Here is a 16,334-nt window from a genome sequence, read left to right as displayed (position 1 = left end):
TACCGGTCAATTCTGTCAGCTATGGATGTATGAATACGATATACAATCGTTGAGCAACAGTCTTAGCTAGCTAGCTAGGCATCCCTATCACTGCGGCTTGAGCCCCCGACACTCGCCATGAACGTGAACGCCGAGGCGTCTTCTTCACGCAGCGGCTCTACGAGCGGGACTCGACCGAATACCAGCAAAGATGAAGAGGTACCGGTGTCGGCAACGCAGAAGAAGCAGAATGACTTCAGAAGATATCTAGCGGGACAGAGTGTGATGAAGAGTGGTAAGTGTTTTCAGATGCCCGGCGTATTCGAGTCTCGTCTGAGATAGTGATCGCTTTATGACCCATCACCACGCATCGTGCAGGCTTGACAAGAGATCCACAAGGTATGTCGCAAGCGCCCCGGGGTCTCAGTGCTACAGCTAATAGTAGCACACGTCACCATGCACAGAGGTTGAAGCGATCATAGCAGAAGCGAGCAAGAATTCCAAATTCTACCTGAGAGAGGTAGAGAAAGATCGGGTGCTAGGGAAAAAGATAGAACAACTGCTCAAGCTGGTAAGCCAAATTCGCCAACCCATACTGGCTCTCTACGTTCGTATTGACGTTTCTGTCCATCTTCGCCTGAATAGAAAGACCAGATGGTAAAGACTGCAAACATGGAACGCTTAGAACGGGAAGCAAACGAAGTGGTAAGCCCTAACAAGCTGAACCTTCAAAGAGCCGACAGATCGGCAAGCTGAGATTGTCCCTCTCGTAGCTGGCACAACTCGAATCGACCCGTGATCTCACGCAGTATATCATACACGTCGATATGGATGCATTTGTGAGTATCAGTTCTTGTCAATCGCTCGTGTGCTATACTGATGACAGCATTCCGGTTGAACGTATAGTACGCAAATGTAGAAGTCAAGAAGGATCCGAGTCTCAAGGGGAAAGCTTTCGGCGTAGGATCGGGTGTGCTGACGACAGCTTCTGTAAGCTAGACGTGACGAAAGAATAGGGTCCGATTCGAGCTGCAACTAACAGGTACTTGTCTCTTGGTGCGTAGTACGAAGCGAGGAAGTTCGGTTGTCGATCGGGAATGGCAGGCTTCGTCGCGAAAAAGCTCTGTCCTCAGATTATCTTGTGGGTCGGTGCGGTGAGATTGACCACGAAACGACAGCTGACTCGAGTCCCCCAATCCATCTTAGCGTCAAACCCGACTTTGCGGCTTACAGCGAGGCTTCCAAGGCGGTCAGGGAGATCTTGCTGGAAGTGGGTGTCGTTACGATCATTGGCTTGAGCTCGGCTGTAGCTGCGAGCTGATTTGTTCCGCGCTGCGCAGTATGACGAGAATATGGCGATGGCAGGCATGGACGAAGGATACCTAAAGTGAGCGCGATGGCGTCTAGGCGTTCGAACTTCGTTATTGATTATCCCTCGGACCTTAGCATCACGCCCTACATGGCCGCCCACGAGATGACGGCAAGCGAAGTCGTCTCGCACCTTCGAGCAGAGGTCGAGTCTCGAACCGGCTTGACAATCTCCGCTGGAATCGCTCCAAACACCATGCTGGCCAAGATTTGTTCCGACAAGAACAAGCCAAACGGACAGTACGAATTACCTTTTGAAGGCAAGGCAATCAGAGAGTTCATGAGGGACCTGCCAGTCCGGCGGATACCAGGTGAATTGTGACCCGTCTACATTTTTGAGAACGAACTCGCCTCTCTTCTCTGGCTCAACGCTGACGTTAAGATACTATCTTAAGGTATTGGCCGGGTAGCCGAACGCTATGCCCAGGCATTAGGGGTCAAGGTGTGCGGGGACGCGTATACACATCGAGGCGTCATCAAACTGATGGACCGGTATATCGGGTTTCGGTACATGATGTGAGTTTGGCCTTGCGGTGATGCCAGTCCGAGACTTGCGCTGAATCGAGCTTCTCACAGGCGTGCATATCTTGGACTAGGAAACAACGTGGTCGAGCCGGGCAAGCGGGAAGACAGGAAGAGCGTTGGCTGCGAAAGGTAAGCTAGATTCCTGCAGACTCTTGAAACTGCTTGTGACTGATAGCGCGCCTTCACAGAACGTTTCGAGAGAAGAGCAATTCGGACGAAATCCTAGACATGCTTCGGGAAATCGCCGACAGCTTGGAGGAAGATCTGAAACGGACGGGCTTTTCAGGGAGAACCGTCGTGGTGAAATATAAGGTGAGATCGAGGTCATCTGAAAGGAAGTATCGTCTCATTGCTTACCTAAATGATGTATTGCAGCTGCATACTTACGAGAGTGAGTGCACTCGTGCGGTTTGATGAGCAGATCGTAGCTCACACACGGCCAATCAGACTTTACCCGCCAATGCGGAGCTCCGCGATACATCAATTCAGCCGAAGATATCTTACCTCTCGCTCGGTCGCTCTTAGTGAAGGAACTACCGTTGAAGATCCGACTCTTGGGTACGTCCGCCCTCGGATGGAACGCGTGCACCAGGAAATTGCTAACTGCGCGGTGACTTCGCTGTAGGGATAAGGATGACCCATCTTAAAGATTTGCGTGCTGATGAGAAAGGTATTCAGAAGGTAAGAACATGAATACTGCTCGAACGGAGTATCAGGACTGACCAATTGAACAGTTCTTCAAAGGAAAAGAATCGCCACCAAAGGGTGTCGCCGGAAATGCAAAAAATACAGGGAATGAGAGCGACGATGATGAGCCTATCTGGCTGGACTCGGACGAAGAAAACGAACCAGCGGCAGGCAACCAGGAGCAGAGCGTTGATCGCAAACGAAAACGCCCTGATACGATCACCACGATCGACGACGATAGCGAAGATGACGGCATCGAGGTGGTTTGTCCGGTCTGTGAGAAATCTTTTCCTGCAAGCACGAAAACCAACAGTATGAATCATCACATCAACGCATGCCTCGACCAGCAAAACGATACAAGCAAGACGAAGGGAAACAAGCATAATTCGCCAAGGGCAACGAAAAAGACCAAGAGCAAGAAAACAGCGAAACCTAAAGACGTCTTCGAAATGCTCATGAGAGGACGAAAATAATGAACAACACCTTACGACACCAGCACGATTCCACACGCGATGATCTATATTATACCAATTTGTATCATTTATCCCTCTACCGTGTATCCCAAAGTTCCCGTTGTACCGATGCCCGCCGTGCGGGCCCAAAGCGAATGTCTATCGTAACGCCTATCCTCCTCATCGATCGATAGCGACATGCTCGGAAGCTGATCGGCGTTGAGCGAGAGCTCTCGGAAGTAAGGGACGTGGGACGTAGCTGAGTCCGTACAGCGCCAAGCCTGAGGCTGTATCGCAGGCCAACCCGGTTGCCCAGCCTAGACTGGTCGTTCGATTGCGACGTGACACGGCGTTGTCAGGCGGATAACAGGGCGCGACGTCGCTTACAGAGGCTGGTTGTTTCTGAAGACTTTCAGGATCGCCTTGTTCAGTTGAAGCGATGGTGATGGCCGAGGGGACGCTCATGTCGTCCCATGCAAAGTTGATAGCGAGTCTGGGTCGGAGTACTCTGGGGAGAGATGACTTGACCGATCGGCCCGCAAGGGAAGCAGGTGGCAATGCTTTCGGTTCGGGTAGCCGACCGATCGTCGCATCCGTGTCTTCGAGAGGTCCGCCAGTCTTTGCGCTGTCTCGCGGTGACAACGTAACAGAGTTGACACCTGCCTTGATAGACAACTCTGAGAGCGCTTCTTCATCCGGTGTTTTGACGAGCGAAAGCTCCGTTTTGACAACCGGACTCCTGCTATTCGCTTCATTCAACTTGGTAACGCTCTCGACATCCTCATCCTCTCGGGGCGATCCGCATCTCGAGGTCGGGAATGATACTTGAAATCGATCAAATTGGGGAGGAGCGATGATAGGCGAGGATGCGAACGGGTCATGCGTGTCGTCGAAAGCGGGACTTGTTGCAGGCGAAACGACGGGAGCTGTTTCGAGGTGAGGCTTGGGTGCGAGACGGCTAGGTCCGGATACATCCCAGATAGGAGGAGCCAGACGGATAGAGTTCGTGTGAGATGGAGAGGCGGTCGGAGAAGGAAGCAGCGACTTGTGGGTTCCCAAGATGGCCATCATGTTTGCAAGCGAGGGCTGTCCTGCGACGAGCACTTCCTCGGTCATGACCGATCGGGGATCGTCAAGCGAAGCGGCATCCGAGATATCTTCTCTACTGGTCTGATGCCTTAGACTGTGACCACCGGGAGTACTACATAGTCTGCTAGAAGCTCGACTAAGACTGTGCGGGCCGGCGTGGGACTCCTGGGATGAAATGGAGATCCTTCGAAGCGCGATCGGAGTGTGAGGTGGTGATCTGGACCGAGCCACAGGGGAGGAAGAACGGGATATCCGGCTTTCGATATTGGAGCGGTAAGATGCGGGAGAGTATGAGATGTAGTCTTTGGCTCCATCTAGGTTGACGGGTGGACCAGGGGAAGTGCTGGTAACCGTGATGTAGCTGCGGTTGGGGAAGCACGTTCGATCAGTTTCTTGAGCGCTTCCCGGTCTCTGTAATACACTGACTTTGTGTGGTTTCCAGCTGGACTCGCCCATACTCCAGCAGGTCCTGAAGCGATATATGAGGCTCGAGTTGCCAAGATCGGAGTGTTGGGGGCAGTGTAAGAGCCGGAAGGCCTTCTTGGAGGTGGTGTAGCGGGCATGAGAGAGGTTTCTTTCTCGACCGATACGTCGAGCAGGCCGTCGCCCGCCATCTGGTCGGAAACGTTTGCTGTAGAGGTGTCCAAGGTTGAGAAATGGTACGGGTACTAGAGGTGTCGATTCAAAGCCTCGAGTTGATGACACGGATAGCGAGTAACTTAGTGACCAGTGCACCAGTGTAATCAGAGTATAATCTTGCTGACGACAACCTTGAATCAAAGGATATCGATTCTTAGCTATCGACCATCCATGACGAAGCATCCGCTCGGAAGCAATATTCGGATTCCAGCTCATGATATGATAAGGATGCTCGAGCACTGATCACTGATCACTGACGATGCTCTTTTCCTGGTATCCGTTACAAGATCAAGACAATAACACCCCAATGCCTACAGCTCTTGCATCTCAATCGTCTCCTTCCGCCTCAGTGTCTGTGTTCGGTTCCCGCCGTTCACCGCATCGGCATTGACATCCCCTCTCGAACGCGTCGGTTCCGGTTGCTCATTGAGTAGCTCGCGTAGCTTGTCGAGTGCCCACGTTCGGAACTCTTCGAAAAAGGCTCGACCCGTTCGGATGAGCGGTGACATCATCCCCAACGAGTACAAGAGGTATCTATCAGGTTGACCAGTCAAACATCAGTAATGGATACGTGCTTCCGAGGGGAAGGGGGTCTGTCTGCTTACACCCCGGCTCCCAAGATGGCAACCATGACGATCTGCAACGGATTGAACAGGATCCCCTTCAAGTCGTTCCTCCCCAATACAAGCAACAACCCATAAACCCATGTCGGGATCTGCGACATGGTCGAGACGATACTCCGCTTGGCTTCCACATAGTAGGCGTCGGCGTCCTTCTTGAACCTGTTTTCCAGCTCCAGCTTCTTTGTCTCGGACAGGATCTGAAGCGAGGATTCAAAGTCGAACTCGGTGTCGGGGTCGGAAGAGCTGAGGTCTACTGGTAGACTAAACTCGGCTTCCTGGTCTCGGAAAGTGATTCTTGAGAACAGCGGGATCAAGTCTAACGTCTAATCATAATAAGTCAGCGTCAGCATACCTCTCCACACTGCCCAACCCTCGATCAAGAGCTTACCTCCTCTTTTGCCCTTCGGAACTCCCCATCGATATCATCATTCGGCGTCCATACCCGAGGTACGCCCGAAGCGTCGTATCGGAAGCTGTCCTCGAACTGATCCCTCAACTTGGCCATGATCGCGTGATCTGAAAGCTGCTCCATGATTTTGCCATGCAGGGCCGTCCACGCTCGTCGGCGCAATACCTGGATGTTGGCATCGTTTTCCTCGTCTGTACAGTTGTAGGCTGCGAGAATCTGGACTTCAGCTGATGTTCCCTCTCAACAAGAGATCGTGTCTAGCCAGACTAACTCTTCGCTCGTGCCATGTAAAGCTTCTCGGCTCTCGCAAGGACCGCCTTGAAGGTGATCAACAGATCGTCCCACATCTTGTCCGAAGGCTTGGATAGTGACACTTCCACCGGCTCGCCGAGTTGTTTCTTGACGGTTCGCTGTGAATCGAAATGCGTTCAGCTTTGCTTTCGAGATCATTCTGATTAAAGATGACGGCTTACCTCGATTAAAATGACCATCTTCTTGGTCTCGTCTGATCGGCACTGGTCGGCAATGGCCTGGAGATCCCGGCGGAGCGATTTCAGTTCGTCCTCATGACTCCAGTTGACTTCCTTGATTTGCATCTCTGAACGAAACCCTGTTTAGGTCCACCTCGAGCGGAGAACTGTACTAGCCCTTGTTACTCACCTTCAGCGCCCGCGATGAACGCGTTCTCCGCCCTAGCTCTGCACTCCTTACTGGCCACAGCGAAATCGCTACCTTCCCTCTTGAGTGCCGTCTCGAGATCGTTCTTGAACGCAGCCTGTTGTTTGTGATGGAGGTTCTTCAGTTGACCCAGGTAGAGCGGCATCAACGAGCCTTCGATAGCTTTGGCGACTTCTGCCCGCTTGCGCATGTAGACAGCAGGGTGATATCGGGAAGCGTCCTTGTCGAATTTGCCTATAACACGACGGGGAGTCAGTCTCGTTCCCGCTACTCAAACGCTCCACGCATGCCTTCTCACTCAGTGCGGTGGACCTCCAGTCGCCCATCATCCCACCCAGGCCATCCATCACGGAACCAGTCTCAACAGGCTTTCGTACACCTTTTGAAGCCTGCTCGAACTGTTCCCATACAACAGCGGCAATCTCATCGCATCGGAATTGAGCCAAAAGTTCTTGCTGAGTAGGCAGATCCAGGTCCTTGTTGGCCAAGACTTGTTGCTGTGAAGCGCAACGAAATCAGCTCTATGTCAGCTACCGTCATTCACTTGATGGTACTGACCCAAATGCCATCCAAATAGAACCCGACACCGTCCGCGGGGATCCGTTTGTGGTAAGCGGGCTTGAAGACGAAATCGTCCCTCTCTCGATCGGTAAACCTCTTTCTCAGGTCGACCACGGCCTCCTCGAACTTTTCGGGCATGAGCACCTTGTGCGGCAGGGCGGCGAATGTGAGATCGAAATAGTCGCCTAGCTTTGACTGTTTGAGGTGGTCAGGCTGAATGCGAAATAGTGGTCAGACCGCAAACAATGTTGACTAAGGCGAGATTTATACGAAACTCACCTTGGATAGACCATCCCAGATCTTCTCCATGTCCTGCGTCAAAGTTTGCGTCAAGTTCGCCAGGGGGGTCGAACCGACGAAATCCCGGATGACGAACATCAATAGCGTCTTCTCGTGCCTATCAAATCGGGATGAGTGCGAGTCAGATCGCTGATCTCCACCACACCACGCTGTGGAACGCACCCCTTAGCTCGGATCGCACCGTCTCCTTGCTTGTCCTTTCCAGGTGCAGAACCCCCAAACAGACCGAGGTTGACCTCGAAGACCGTCTTCAAGAGTCCCATATTGGCACCCTGGTACAACCCGATCTGATGTTCCCTATCGACCCGACCCCGGCATTTCTTCAGCTTTTCAGGATCAGTACGAGGCTGGGCAAGTGAACATGACGTACCAAAGGTTGACAAGCAAGACTTCTGTCCCGGCCAGACTGAAGAGCGCGCTCTTTCGTTCGAAGTCCTGGTCTTCCCCTCGTTCCCGTCCGTCGGTACCTTCGACGTCCATCACGATCGTCGGCGAGTAGATAGAAGGAGACAGCCAGATACCTGCAAGACAGATGAATAGAGTTCAGGTTCGGTCTGGCAAAGTTGGCTTTGATAGGGGTTTAGCGACGAACCTTTAGTAGTCTGTTGTCGCCTAGTCTCATCCATCACATCAAAGTTGGTTCCGAACAACCTGTTGAGCAGGGTACCTGCACCCGGCGCACGCAAAAAGGCACGTTCAGCGAGATTAGCTTCGGATACTATCTAGGCGGCAGGAAGATATTGTGAGCGGGACTGACTCTTTCCGGTGCTCTGAGAGCCAAAGACGGCCACGACATCGTAGGCGAAACCTTTATCCAGCAGACCCCACTTCCCCATATACTTTGACAGATTCGGGCTGACATCGGCGCAACAACATATTCAGTTACAATCCCTTTCCTCTATATGTATACTGAGGCGGCTCGCTCACCTGAACTCTTGTTTCTCGTTGACGACCTGTAACCGCCCGTCCCCTAGATCGCTCGTCCCCTCTCGCTGTTTATTACCCTTGCTCTCCGGCTTGAACCCTTCGGCTTTCATAGCGTCCATAGCTTTTGTAGGTACCCTCGGATCGTTCAGTATGTCCTTGAATTCGGAGGAGGGATTCTTGAGAGCTTCTTGAGCTGCGTCGATGGACAGGTTCATAAGAGAGGGTATGAGATGGGTGTCGATGAGAGGGGGAGAGTGTCGAGACGAGGTAGATCGATGGATGTCGCAGCTGCGTGAAAGCTTCTTGAGATCCAATCGATTGCTATGAATGAGCTTATCCCTTAGTTATCGCAGTGCTTGATTTTTGTCTACGGTCGAGGATCGCTAGGATCGAGGTTCACATACCGATACGACGAAAGAGGTTGTTGATGTTGAGGCAGTTGCACCTCCTCCCCCGCTTACGGCATCGGTCGGGGTATGACGCGAAGCTCGGCGCTCAAGGGAAATGTTGATTGACCCCTCCCTCGACAAAAGGTCATCTCGGGTAATGTACCTCCTCTCACTTCCTGCCCCAATACCTGTATCACTTGAAGCTCCTAGCATCGCACCTAGAGGGTCCGGGAATCCATCACCCTTGGCAGGATGTTCCTCATCCCGTCTCATCTGCGCAAAGTACTCCAATCGGTCCTCACCGAAAACGCTCACGAAGGACCACATACCGCTCTCCTCCTGCTCGCCCACGGACAAGTACTGTGCACGGCCAGTAACGCCGATCCGGATTGGTATTCCTCCGGTAGTACGGGAGATGACGATGGGGACGATGATGGTGGATCGGATGACGACGATGAAGACGGAGAGGAGGAAGACGAAGACGAAGAGAATAGCCGAGGTGAAGGAGGGGAGGATGACGAGGACGAGCCTTATATACCCACCCCGGAGAGGAACAGGATGTTACGTGGGATCGTCAAAAGTCAGTTGTTAGAGACGGACGCCTTTCCCGATCGATCGGTACCGGGTGGGAAGAAGGAACGGGGGAGCATCAAGATTGAATGCGATGTGAGTCGGCTCGAACAGTCTCCTTCAACGAGATTTGAATCAGCTTGATTTACTGATCGGTCTCTATGCTTAATAGCTCGGTCGGCTATTACTACATCCGCTCCCTATTCCGATTCCCACCCCTTCTTCCTCTTCGCCTTCCACCTCAAACTCCTCGACAACTCCTCATCACCACCACTCCTACTCTCACCCGCACCCCGACCCACGGATAAAACACCTTACCTCCATCCCGAACCTATCCCCACAATCGTTAACTTATACGCTATCCGCCATCGGAGTGGAAGAGCCAGAGGACCAGACGATCAGAGGCAACGGGAAGGGCGATAACGAGAGGGAAGGAGTCGTAGTACTCGTCTTGAACGGGATCAAGTCGCTCGAATGGGACGTCCTCGAACGAGCCGTAAGTGCAGTCTGCTCGTCCTTTTCTCATGATGGCTTCAAAGCAGGGATATTGATACGGATCTTGTTGGCGTATAGGCTAAGGCGTTTGAACAGGATTTTAGGACCAAGAAGACGAGCTGAGCTGAGCTCCAGCTGGTCTCGTCAAATTCCGACGCAAGCCGACGCTTGGGAATCTAACTGGCAGCCAGACATGGCCTTGGGCATGTGCCCTCGCTTCTGGGTGAACTGAACATGAAGACACAGAGGGAAAATGGGATCGGCACAAGCGTAGTCCGAGGTTCGGGCAGCCGGGCGGTGGGGGATCGGAGTGGCAAGATATGGGCATTATGATAGATGGGTTAAACGTTGTATAAGCGGACGGGAGTTCAATATCTTGGGAAATTATGTGTATGGGATTGTGGGCCGTTCCATCGCCCGATGGCTGCAATCAGGGAATAGCGGAGGAGAGGACTTAGAAAGCTGTTTCGGCTCCGGATGGCGCACGGCTTTCCTCGCATCGGCAACCCTCGACCCTTGATGTATTCTCTTACTCGCTGTGTTGATGAAAGAGATAGAGATCGAAGCCTATTCTCGGAAACAGATAAGCAGGTGCAAGTCTCATGCATCTGAGTGGACTTTGGTCCCCGCGGCAGTCAAAATCAGCGACGGCAGGACAGTCCCGTGCTCATGGACATGCGCGCCGTAGGCTATCAACCGTTCATGCACAACCTCTAAGTCGTCAAGCAATGCAGTGGGAAGTCGAACGATTCTACCTCAGAGCAGGGAGTGGATTCCTTTGCCTCACTAATCCCAGAGGTATTCTGTTTCTCATCAGAAAGAGGCAGACCTTTCCGCCCACTTGTCAAAAGCTGGACAACCGAATACGTGGTATCCTGTTTTCGGCCAGATGTTGGTCCTCACGGCAATCTGCGAAAGAACGAAAAGCGACTATTGCTTTCCCAGAGGCTGTAGAAGCTGTTCGTGTCCGACATCTGCCGGGATCGATGATCCAGGAGGAGGAGAGCATTTTAGCTCAACCTCTTGACGTTGCTCAAAATAAGATGTATGGGTCACACGCCCATGCCATACCCAAGACGAAAGAAATGTGGACCACCTACAAAGCTGAAATGGATACAGCTGGAATGGATAAGGAAGATCGCTTAGAGGGTTTCAGAGTGACGCTCTTCATCTGCCTGGATGTACAACACGAAGAGTGGAAAGATTGTTGGCCTAGCATCTTGATTCGGCTTACAAGTCTCCGGACGATTCTCCATAACGGGTGCCACTGTAGTGGTCGAGTACAGTCGTTTTCGTATCTGGTAGATCATCAGCGCCTAAACTCTCGCCTCTAATATTCCCTTCCGATGTCAAATCCTGATGCCCTGCCAACGAGCCCGAATTGCGACATCCCGATACGTGAACAACCAGCCGTTATAATTGGAACTCATATGAATTCCGGGACGATTGGTCTTCGTCTCGTCGTTAGTGTTCTGGGATCAGCAGGAGCATATAGTAGGAACCAAGGTTCGAACGGCCAGCGTCGATAAGAGACCGCCACCCGTCGCTGACGCTTTGGCCAGTGCGGCGCATCTTCGGGGGGCGACGACGTTTCAGGCCGCCGGCAGTGCTTTCGACATGTGATACGGGTTGACGGACGCAGACAAACGATGCGGGGAGATTGGGAATTGACGAGTTGCACAGAGTGCGGGGTAGATTGTGACTCAACCAGAACGTTCGAAAGATGCGTGCCAAGCGGGCGGTCTGTTCATCACGTGACTGATACACAGCGAATCAGGCGAGCGAAGATGGCAAGGGCTTATCAATCCCGGAAGCTATTTCCTTGCTTTCTCACGCAATAGCACGGGCAACCAATCCCACGTCACTGTTCGTGTCGCCCCCAAACGTCGTCATTCTGCTTCCGTCATCGCCTCTCGCCCCTCCCATTCCACACCTGCGACTACGCACGGGGGGGGGTGCTGCTAGCCACGCCCTGGCTCGCTCGCTCGCTCCTATATACTCGTCTCGAAAAATCAGACCATCCCGACCATCAACACATCTCCGTTCCGCTCTTTCGGTTTAAATCGGTTCAAACCACAAACTCACTTCAACTACTCCGTAAGTTCCGAAGAGTGTTCAATTCGTCATCCTGCTCTCCTCCCTCCTCGTCTCCTCTGCCACCTGTCCTGCGACCTTTGCTCGGTCTATGCGGGTTTCGATCTTAATCGGTCGGAATGCACGTCAGGTCACCTCGACTCCAGAGGTTTCGACCTAGACTCGGGTGAACGAGGACGATGAGCAGCATCAGAGGCCAGAGGAGAAGGAGGCCGAGGATGACAGACTCGTGGCAATACCGATCATGAGCGCTTACCCATGCATTCCCATCTCATGCTCGCCTCCGCATCCGCATTCCTCGTACCCGGGCTGCCCTTTGGCAACGTTCGACGTCGACGTCTATAACAACATGACCGACTACACCTCGATCTTCGACTCTTTGTTACTTCCACCTCGACCTCAACCTTCATCTTCTGCTCATCACCCATAGCTTACCACCCCCAAAAAACTCATCGAAAATCAAAATGGCTGTCAAGGTCGGAATTAACGGGTAGGTTCTACGCTTCATTCCCCTTTTTGTCGGCGTGCCTTTGGCATTTGGCATCTCTCATGAACCAGGAAGCTCATACTGTCTCTGCTTCACTCTGCTTTTCTGTTTATTCTTGTCGAAACTCCTGCCGTCTGAATCCCTATCGTCACGTACAATCCATCGCAAACGCGCAGATTCGGTCGAATCGGACGTATCGTCCTCCGAAACGCCATCGAGCACGGTGACATCGATGTCGTCGCCATCAACGACCCCTTCATCGACTCGGACTACTTGGTGAGTCCCGGGGCGAAGTACAATCATGAGATGGTCTAGAGTACTTACTCTTGCGATCCTCGTTGCTCCGGAATAGGTCTACATGTTCAAGTACGACTCCACCCACGGTCGATTCAAGGGTGACGTCTCTTTCGAGGACGGCAAGCTCGTCATCAACGGTCAGAAGATCAACGTTTACGCCGAGCGTGACCCCGCTTCCATCCCCTGGGGTACCGCCGGTGCCGACTACGTCGTCGAGTCCACCGGTGTCTTCACCACCACCGACAAGGCTTCCGCCCACTTGAAGGGAGGTGCCAAGAAGGTCATCATCTCGGCCCCCTCTGCCGACGCCCCCATGTTCGTCTGCGGAGTCAACCTCGAGGCTTACAAGTCCGAGTACAACGTCATCTCGAACGCTTCGTGCACCACCAACTGTTTGGCTCCCTTGACCAAGGTCATCAACGACAAGTTTGGAGTTGTCGAGGGTTTGATGACCACCGTTCACGCTACCACCGCCACCCAGAAGACCGTCGACGGACCTTCCAACAAGGACTGTGAGTCGCCGTCTACCTGTGGCTTTCCGTGACTGTCCGCTGACCCATCTTCACTCGCTTGCCTGTTCGCGCGATTGCAGGGCGAGGTGGACGAGGAGCCGGTGCCAACATCATCCCCTCCTCTACCGGTGCCGCCAAGGCCGTCGGCAAGGTCATCCCCTCGCTCAACGGAAAGTTGACCGGTATGTCCTTCCGAGTCCCCACCCCGGACGTCTCCGTCGTCGACTTGGTCGTCAGGCTCGAGAAGGGTGCCTCGTACGACGAGATCAAGGCCGCCATCAAGGAGGCTGCCAACGGTCCCCTCAAGGGAATCCTCGAGTACACCGAGGACGAGGTCGTGTAAGTCGAGCGCCGTGGAACGTACGCGACAAATGCCCCCCCCAGACGCTGAGTACGATGTCGCCTCACCTTCGAAACTTCTCTAGCTCCACCGACTTCATCGGATCCACCGCCTCGTCCGTCTTTGACGCCAAGGCCGGTATCGCCCTCAACGACAAGTTCGTCAAGCTCATCGCTTGGTACGACAACGAGATGGGATACTCTCGACGAGTCTGCGACTTGATCGCCTACGTCGCCGGTGTCGACGCCAAGTCCGCCTAAGTCTTCGGTCTTGAAAACTGAACGGCCTCTTGGAGGACGGGGCCGGATCGTCCTGTGATCCGGTCGGACGTGGGATGTGATTGTTCAAAGTCTTGTTTCCCGTATTACGTATGCAAATCGATCTATAGAAGTTTTGACGTCGAGATTGTGCTCCCATCTGCACGTACATCGCAGTGGTTGCTTCTCTTACTTGTCAGATTGTTGCCTCGTCTTTTGTGTTTCGAGTTTGACGTGATGACGCGGGCAGCGCGACTTTGAGGGATCGGATATGGTCGAGGGCGACAGGCTTGCTGCGTCTTTGTAGAACTGCTTGAGAACAGATCGAAAACCTTGCCCCTATCCATCCTCAGCATCTGGCTTCTGGATATACAGGATATTTCATTCAAGCATGTCTGCCAACACCACAGCCCTTCTGACCGACTTTCCCAAGCTTGCCGAGCTGCAAGAGAACGACCTCAAAGACGTGCTCTCGGACGACCGGCTCACGAATGCGGTCCTGTTCACCGTGCCGGCTGTCACGGCGGTCATGGATGAGCAGGAAAAGCTGAGCAGGGATAACGAGGAACTTGCCAGTAAGTCTCACCCCGGCAAGGGAATAGAATAGCGATGACATTCTATAACGCTCGAGCATTCGTGCTAACCCGACTTGTTTGGGGATTGCAGAAAAGAACCTCTCATTGCAAAATGACTTGATGGCGCTCCGATCATCTACCGCGTCGGCCTATGCCACGGCTCAGCATATGAAAGATAGATGGGCAGAGTTGGAAGCTCAACAGGCGGCTCTCTATCAGGCAAGTCCACTATATCTTGCTTAACATATCGTTGCTGGGGGGCATCTCGCTGACGGTATGTGTGGGTGGTTTATAGCGTTACCGCCCGTCTTTCCTTCATATGCGTCTGAGACACTCTGTCAGCGATCAGGATAACAAGACGGAAGCCCTCGCAGCTTCTTTCATCGGGAGCTCGGATTCCGAACAGGTCAGCCTTTTTGCGATACTCCGCCACAGACTCCGAACGACGTCAGCTGACGATGTGAATGCCGCGTTCGTATTGGTAGACGGTTGATGCGTTTGTCAAGGCTTTCCGGGCGGAGAGAAAGGTTTACCATAAACAGGCTTATTGGTGTGAAAAGTGGACCAAGGGCGAGGTCGCTTGGAGAGAGGATTGATCAACGCTCAACAACTACACCTCGGCTGAAACAGGAAACGTCCGGAAAGAACGTTTCATGACTATTACGACGACTCAACAACAATTCAACGACAACACACGACACGACCACCATACTGTCGGTACTTATTCCCATCAATTTCACTTCCCTCTCCACCTCGCCATCGACTCGGCAACTCCACGACCCGCCTTCAGGTCCTCTGTAATCCTCTCGTCTGTCTTCTTTCCCTCTTGGCCCGCTCGGGCGATTTCCCACAACCTCTCTTCCGACCACGAACGGGGAAAGAGCAGGATACCATCTTCGTCGGCCAAGATCAGGTCTCCCGGGTGTATCTGTCCGCCAAATATACCACCGATGGGGGATTCAAAATCGACCCTAGGGCTTGGATCGTACTTCTGTGGAAACCATATGGGGACTTGTTGGGCTTCTGGTCGGGCGAAACCTTTTTGACCGAACGTCGCGGTGCCTTTGGCAAAAACCTGCAGAGACAAGTCAAGGGATCGACTTCAGCCAGACCGACCGGCCCTACACGACAGGCAGCAAGTCAGGACTTACGGGAAATCCGACCTCCCTCAAGCCTCTGATATCTCTCACCCGACCATCGATGATAGCTCCCTGCAACTTACGAGCTGTCGCGGCCGTAGACATCAGATCACCCCATAGGGCATTCGGCCCGTCGGTTGGCGGCCCCTGGATGAACATGACGCTGCCTCTCGGCGCATTGTCGATCTATATATGCGAGCATGATATGAGGTTGAGCTTTCGATAGGGTCGAAGATCGGATTTGTATACGCTGGAGGACGACTTGCGTGGTGTCCTTTAGGCGGGTCCGGTACCGGTTCGTCGACTTGGACCATCTGGGCGGTAAGATTTGCGCCAATAGTATTTGGATGGATCTCAGAATGTTGCTTGATGCTTATTTACCACTGAATCTCGAAGATTCTACTACTGACCTTGACGGTGAACGCCTTGCCCAGAATGTCTAGCCCGGATCCCGGCTGATCGCCCTGACCGTTTGCGACCATCATCTTGATTCCTTCTAGGAGGCGCACCTCCTTGGATAGTTCCAGAGCTATCAAGGCGTCTGAGATCTGATGAGCAGATGAACTGCTTCAGCTGTGAAGTACCGTTAAGGGAATTACAGCGTCGGCAGAGCTCACCTCACACGTCGTCAAAGACGATAGAGCTCGACGCAGGTCTTCGGGCAAGTCCGACATGTTTGGCTGTTGGCTCATTGTGAGCACGTTGTCTCCAGATGAATAGTAAGAGATATCTGGATGATGTTAAGTACGACCAAATTGGATGTAGACGAGGGGCAGGATCAGTTCGACGAAGTGGCCCATATAAACTACTGCTGCCAAGACGTCGATCGATGATGATTCACCGATCACTCCGACCGGCTTACTCCGATGAGCCGCGACGCAAGATGTCGGACCCGAAACCGTCCCCAGGCTGGACCTTCAAACGGTCGTTGAACATATTATC

The 16,334-nt window shown here is 53.0% G+C and overlaps 7 protein-coding genes across 7 annotated transcripts; 4 read left to right on the top strand and 3 right to left on the bottom strand.

Moving 5' to 3' along the window:
• Positions 1-117: 117 nt before the first annotated feature.
• HD553DRAFT_339255 (uncharacterized protein) lies at positions 118-3,032 on the top strand (the record flags this gene model as incomplete). The annotated part of the gene is made up of 17 exons (XM_046182425.1): positions 118-274; positions 358-378; positions 444-550; positions 625-684; positions 753-818; positions 886-969; positions 1,044-1,120; positions 1,186-1,249; positions 1,320-1,366; positions 1,426-1,658; positions 1,743-1,863; positions 1,924-2,001; positions 2,061-2,184; positions 2,248-2,263; positions 2,320-2,430; positions 2,498-2,553; positions 2,607-3,032. The coding sequence occupies 17 exons, from the start codon at positions 118-120 to the stop codon at positions 3,030-3,032; spliced, it is 1,848 nt and encodes a 615-aa protein (XP_046039098.1).
• A 34-nt stretch (positions 3,033-3,066) lies between these two features.
• HD553DRAFT_154086 (uncharacterized protein) lies at positions 3,067-4,831 on the bottom strand. The gene is made up of 2 exons (XM_046176767.1): positions 4,527-4,831; positions 3,067-4,461 (listed from the first exon to the last, which is right to left on the bottom strand). The coding sequence occupies exons 1-2, from the start codon at positions 4,712-4,714 to the stop codon at positions 3,192-3,194; spliced, it is 1,458 nt and encodes a 485-aa protein (XP_046039097.1). The 5' UTR covers positions 4,715-4,831; the 3' UTR covers positions 3,067-3,191.
• A 63-nt stretch (positions 4,832-4,894) lies between these two features.
• Positions 4,895-8,606, bottom strand: HD553DRAFT_280531 (membrane organization and biogenesis-related protein). Its single transcript, XM_046178105.1, has 14 exons — positions 8,238-8,606; positions 8,068-8,165; positions 7,903-7,977; positions 7,681-7,831; positions 7,473-7,607; positions 7,290-7,407; positions 7,008-7,223; positions 6,748-6,946; positions 6,432-6,683; positions 6,245-6,369; positions 6,043-6,181; positions 5,751-5,977; positions 5,345-5,685; positions 4,895-5,273 (listed from the first exon to the last, which is right to left on the bottom strand). Exons 1-14 carry the CDS (start codon positions 8,450-8,452, stop codon positions 5,051-5,053), a joined length of 2,514 nt encoding a protein of 837 aa, XP_046039096.1. The 5' UTR covers positions 8,453-8,606; the 3' UTR covers positions 4,895-5,050.
• A 153-nt stretch (positions 8,607-8,759) lies between these two features.
• HD553DRAFT_305021 (uncharacterized protein) lies at positions 8,760-10,256 on the top strand. Its single transcript, XM_046179102.1, has 3 exons — positions 8,760-9,292; positions 9,369-9,692; positions 9,770-10,256. Exons 1-3 carry the CDS (start codon positions 8,879-8,881, stop codon positions 9,812-9,814), a joined length of 783 nt encoding a protein of 260 aa, XP_046039095.1. The 5' UTR covers positions 8,760-8,878; the 3' UTR covers positions 9,815-10,256.
• Positions 10,257-11,765: 1,509 nt separating this feature from the next.
• On the top strand, positions 11,766-14,034 carry HD553DRAFT_305017 (uncharacterized protein). The gene is made up of 5 exons (XM_046179101.1): positions 11,766-12,275; positions 12,449-12,548; positions 12,625-13,081; positions 13,162-13,420; positions 13,507-14,034. Exons 1-5 carry the CDS (start codon positions 12,250-12,252, stop codon positions 13,679-13,681), a joined length of 1,017 nt encoding a protein of 338 aa, XP_046039094.1. The 5' UTR covers positions 11,766-12,249; the 3' UTR covers positions 13,682-14,034.
• HD553DRAFT_153966 (uncharacterized protein) lies at positions 13,988-15,173 on the top strand. Its single transcript, XM_046176766.1, has 4 exons — positions 13,988-14,253; positions 14,345-14,472; positions 14,549-14,659; positions 14,739-15,173. The coding sequence occupies exons 1-4, from the start codon at positions 14,070-14,072 to the stop codon at positions 14,847-14,849; spliced, it is 534 nt and encodes a 177-aa protein (XP_046039093.1). The 5' UTR covers positions 13,988-14,069; the 3' UTR covers positions 14,850-15,173.
• HD553DRAFT_153918 (ribonuclease E inhibitor RraA/Dimethylmenaquinone methyltransferase) lies at positions 14,950-16,302 on the bottom strand. Its single transcript, XM_046176765.1, has 6 exons — positions 16,255-16,302; positions 16,010-16,122; positions 15,803-15,940; positions 15,659-15,706; positions 15,405-15,578; positions 14,950-15,328 (listed from the first exon to the last, which is right to left on the bottom strand). The coding sequence occupies exons 2-6, from the start codon at positions 16,082-16,084 to the stop codon at positions 14,990-14,992; spliced, it is 774 nt and encodes a 257-aa protein (XP_046039092.1). The 5' UTR covers positions 16,085-16,122; positions 16,255-16,302; the 3' UTR covers positions 14,950-14,989.
• Positions 16,303-16,334: the final 32 nt, after the last annotated feature.

The sequence above is a fragment of the Filobasidium floriforme genome (genome assembly GCF_021052385.1).
Source record: "Filobasidium floriforme strain CBS 6241 chromosome Unknown HD553scaffold_3, whole genome shotgun sequence".
Taxonomy (NCBI): domain Eukaryota; kingdom Fungi; phylum Basidiomycota; class Tremellomycetes; order Filobasidiales; family Filobasidiaceae; genus Filobasidium; species Filobasidium floriforme.
This window is presented reverse-complemented; position numbering and strand designations above follow the sequence as displayed.

Excerpts from the sequence above, each read along its gene's own strand:
- HD553DRAFT_280531 (XM_046178105.1), bottom strand. The coding sequence starts at position 8,452 with ATGAACCTGTCCATCGACGCAGCTCAAGAAGCTCTCAAGAATCCCTCC. Across the intron at positions 7,408-7,472 it reads GGTGCGATCCGAGCTAAGGG|GCACGAGAAGACGCTATTGA; the intron begins GTGCGTTCCACA and ends CCGATTTGATAG. Across the intron at positions 6,684-6,747 it reads CTGGAGGTCCACCGCACTGA|GCAAATTCGACAAGGACGCT; the intron begins GTGAGAAGGCAT and ends GTCGTGTTATAG.
- HD553DRAFT_305017 (XM_046179101.1), top strand. The coding sequence starts at position 12,250 with ATGGCTGTCAAGGTCGGAATTAACGG. Across the intron at positions 12,276-12,448 it reads GTCAAGGTCGGAATTAACGG|ATTCGGTCGAATCGGACGTA; the intron begins GTAGGTTCTACG and ends GCAAACGCGCAG. Across the intron at positions 13,082-13,161 it reads CGGACCTTCCAACAAGGACT|GGCGAGGTGGACGAGGAGCC; the intron begins GTGAGTCGCCGT and ends GCGCGATTGCAG.
- HD553DRAFT_154086 (XM_046176767.1), bottom strand. The coding sequence starts at position 4,714 with ATGGCGGGCGACGGCCTGCTCGACGTATCGGTCGAGAAAGAAACCTCT. Across the intron at positions 4,462-4,526 it reads CCAGCTGGAAACCACACAAA|CTACATCACGGTTACCAGCA; the intron begins GTCAGTGTATTA and ends CCCCAACCGCAG.
- HD553DRAFT_305021 (XM_046179102.1), top strand. The coding sequence starts at position 8,879 with ATGTTCCTCATCCCGTCTCATCTGCGCAAAGTACTCCAATCGGTCCTC. Across the intron at positions 9,293-9,368 it reads GCATCAAGATTGAATGCGAT|CTCGGTCGGCTATTACTACA; the intron begins GTGAGTCGGCTC and ends TATGCTTAATAG. Across the intron at positions 9,693-9,769 it reads GGGACGTCCTCGAACGAGCC|GCTAAGGCGTTTGAACAGGA; the intron begins GTAAGTGCAGTC and ends GTTGGCGTATAG.
- HD553DRAFT_153966 (XM_046176766.1), top strand. The coding sequence starts at position 14,070 with ATGTCTGCCAACACCACAGCCCTTCTGACCGACTTTCCCAAGCTTGCC. Across the intron at positions 14,254-14,344 it reads GGATAACGAGGAACTTGCCA|AAAAGAACCTCTCATTGCAA; the intron begins GTAAGTCTCACC and ends TGGGGATTGCAG. Across the intron at positions 14,473-14,548 it reads AACAGGCGGCTCTCTATCAG|CGTTACCGCCCGTCTTTCCT; the intron begins GCAAGTCCACTA and ends GGTGGTTTATAG.
- HD553DRAFT_153918 (XM_046176765.1), bottom strand. The coding sequence starts at position 16,084 with ATGAGCCAACAGCCAAACATGTCGGACTTGCCCGAAGACCTGCGTCGA. Across the intron at positions 15,707-15,802 it reads GCAAGGCGTTCACCGTCAAG|ATGGTCCAAGTCGACGAACC; the intron begins GTCAGTAGTAGA and ends CTTACCGCCCAG. Across the intron at positions 15,329-15,404 it reads TGAGGGAGGTCGGATTTCCC|GTTTTTGCCAAAGGCACCGC; the intron begins GTAAGTCCTGAC and ends TTGTCTCTGCAG.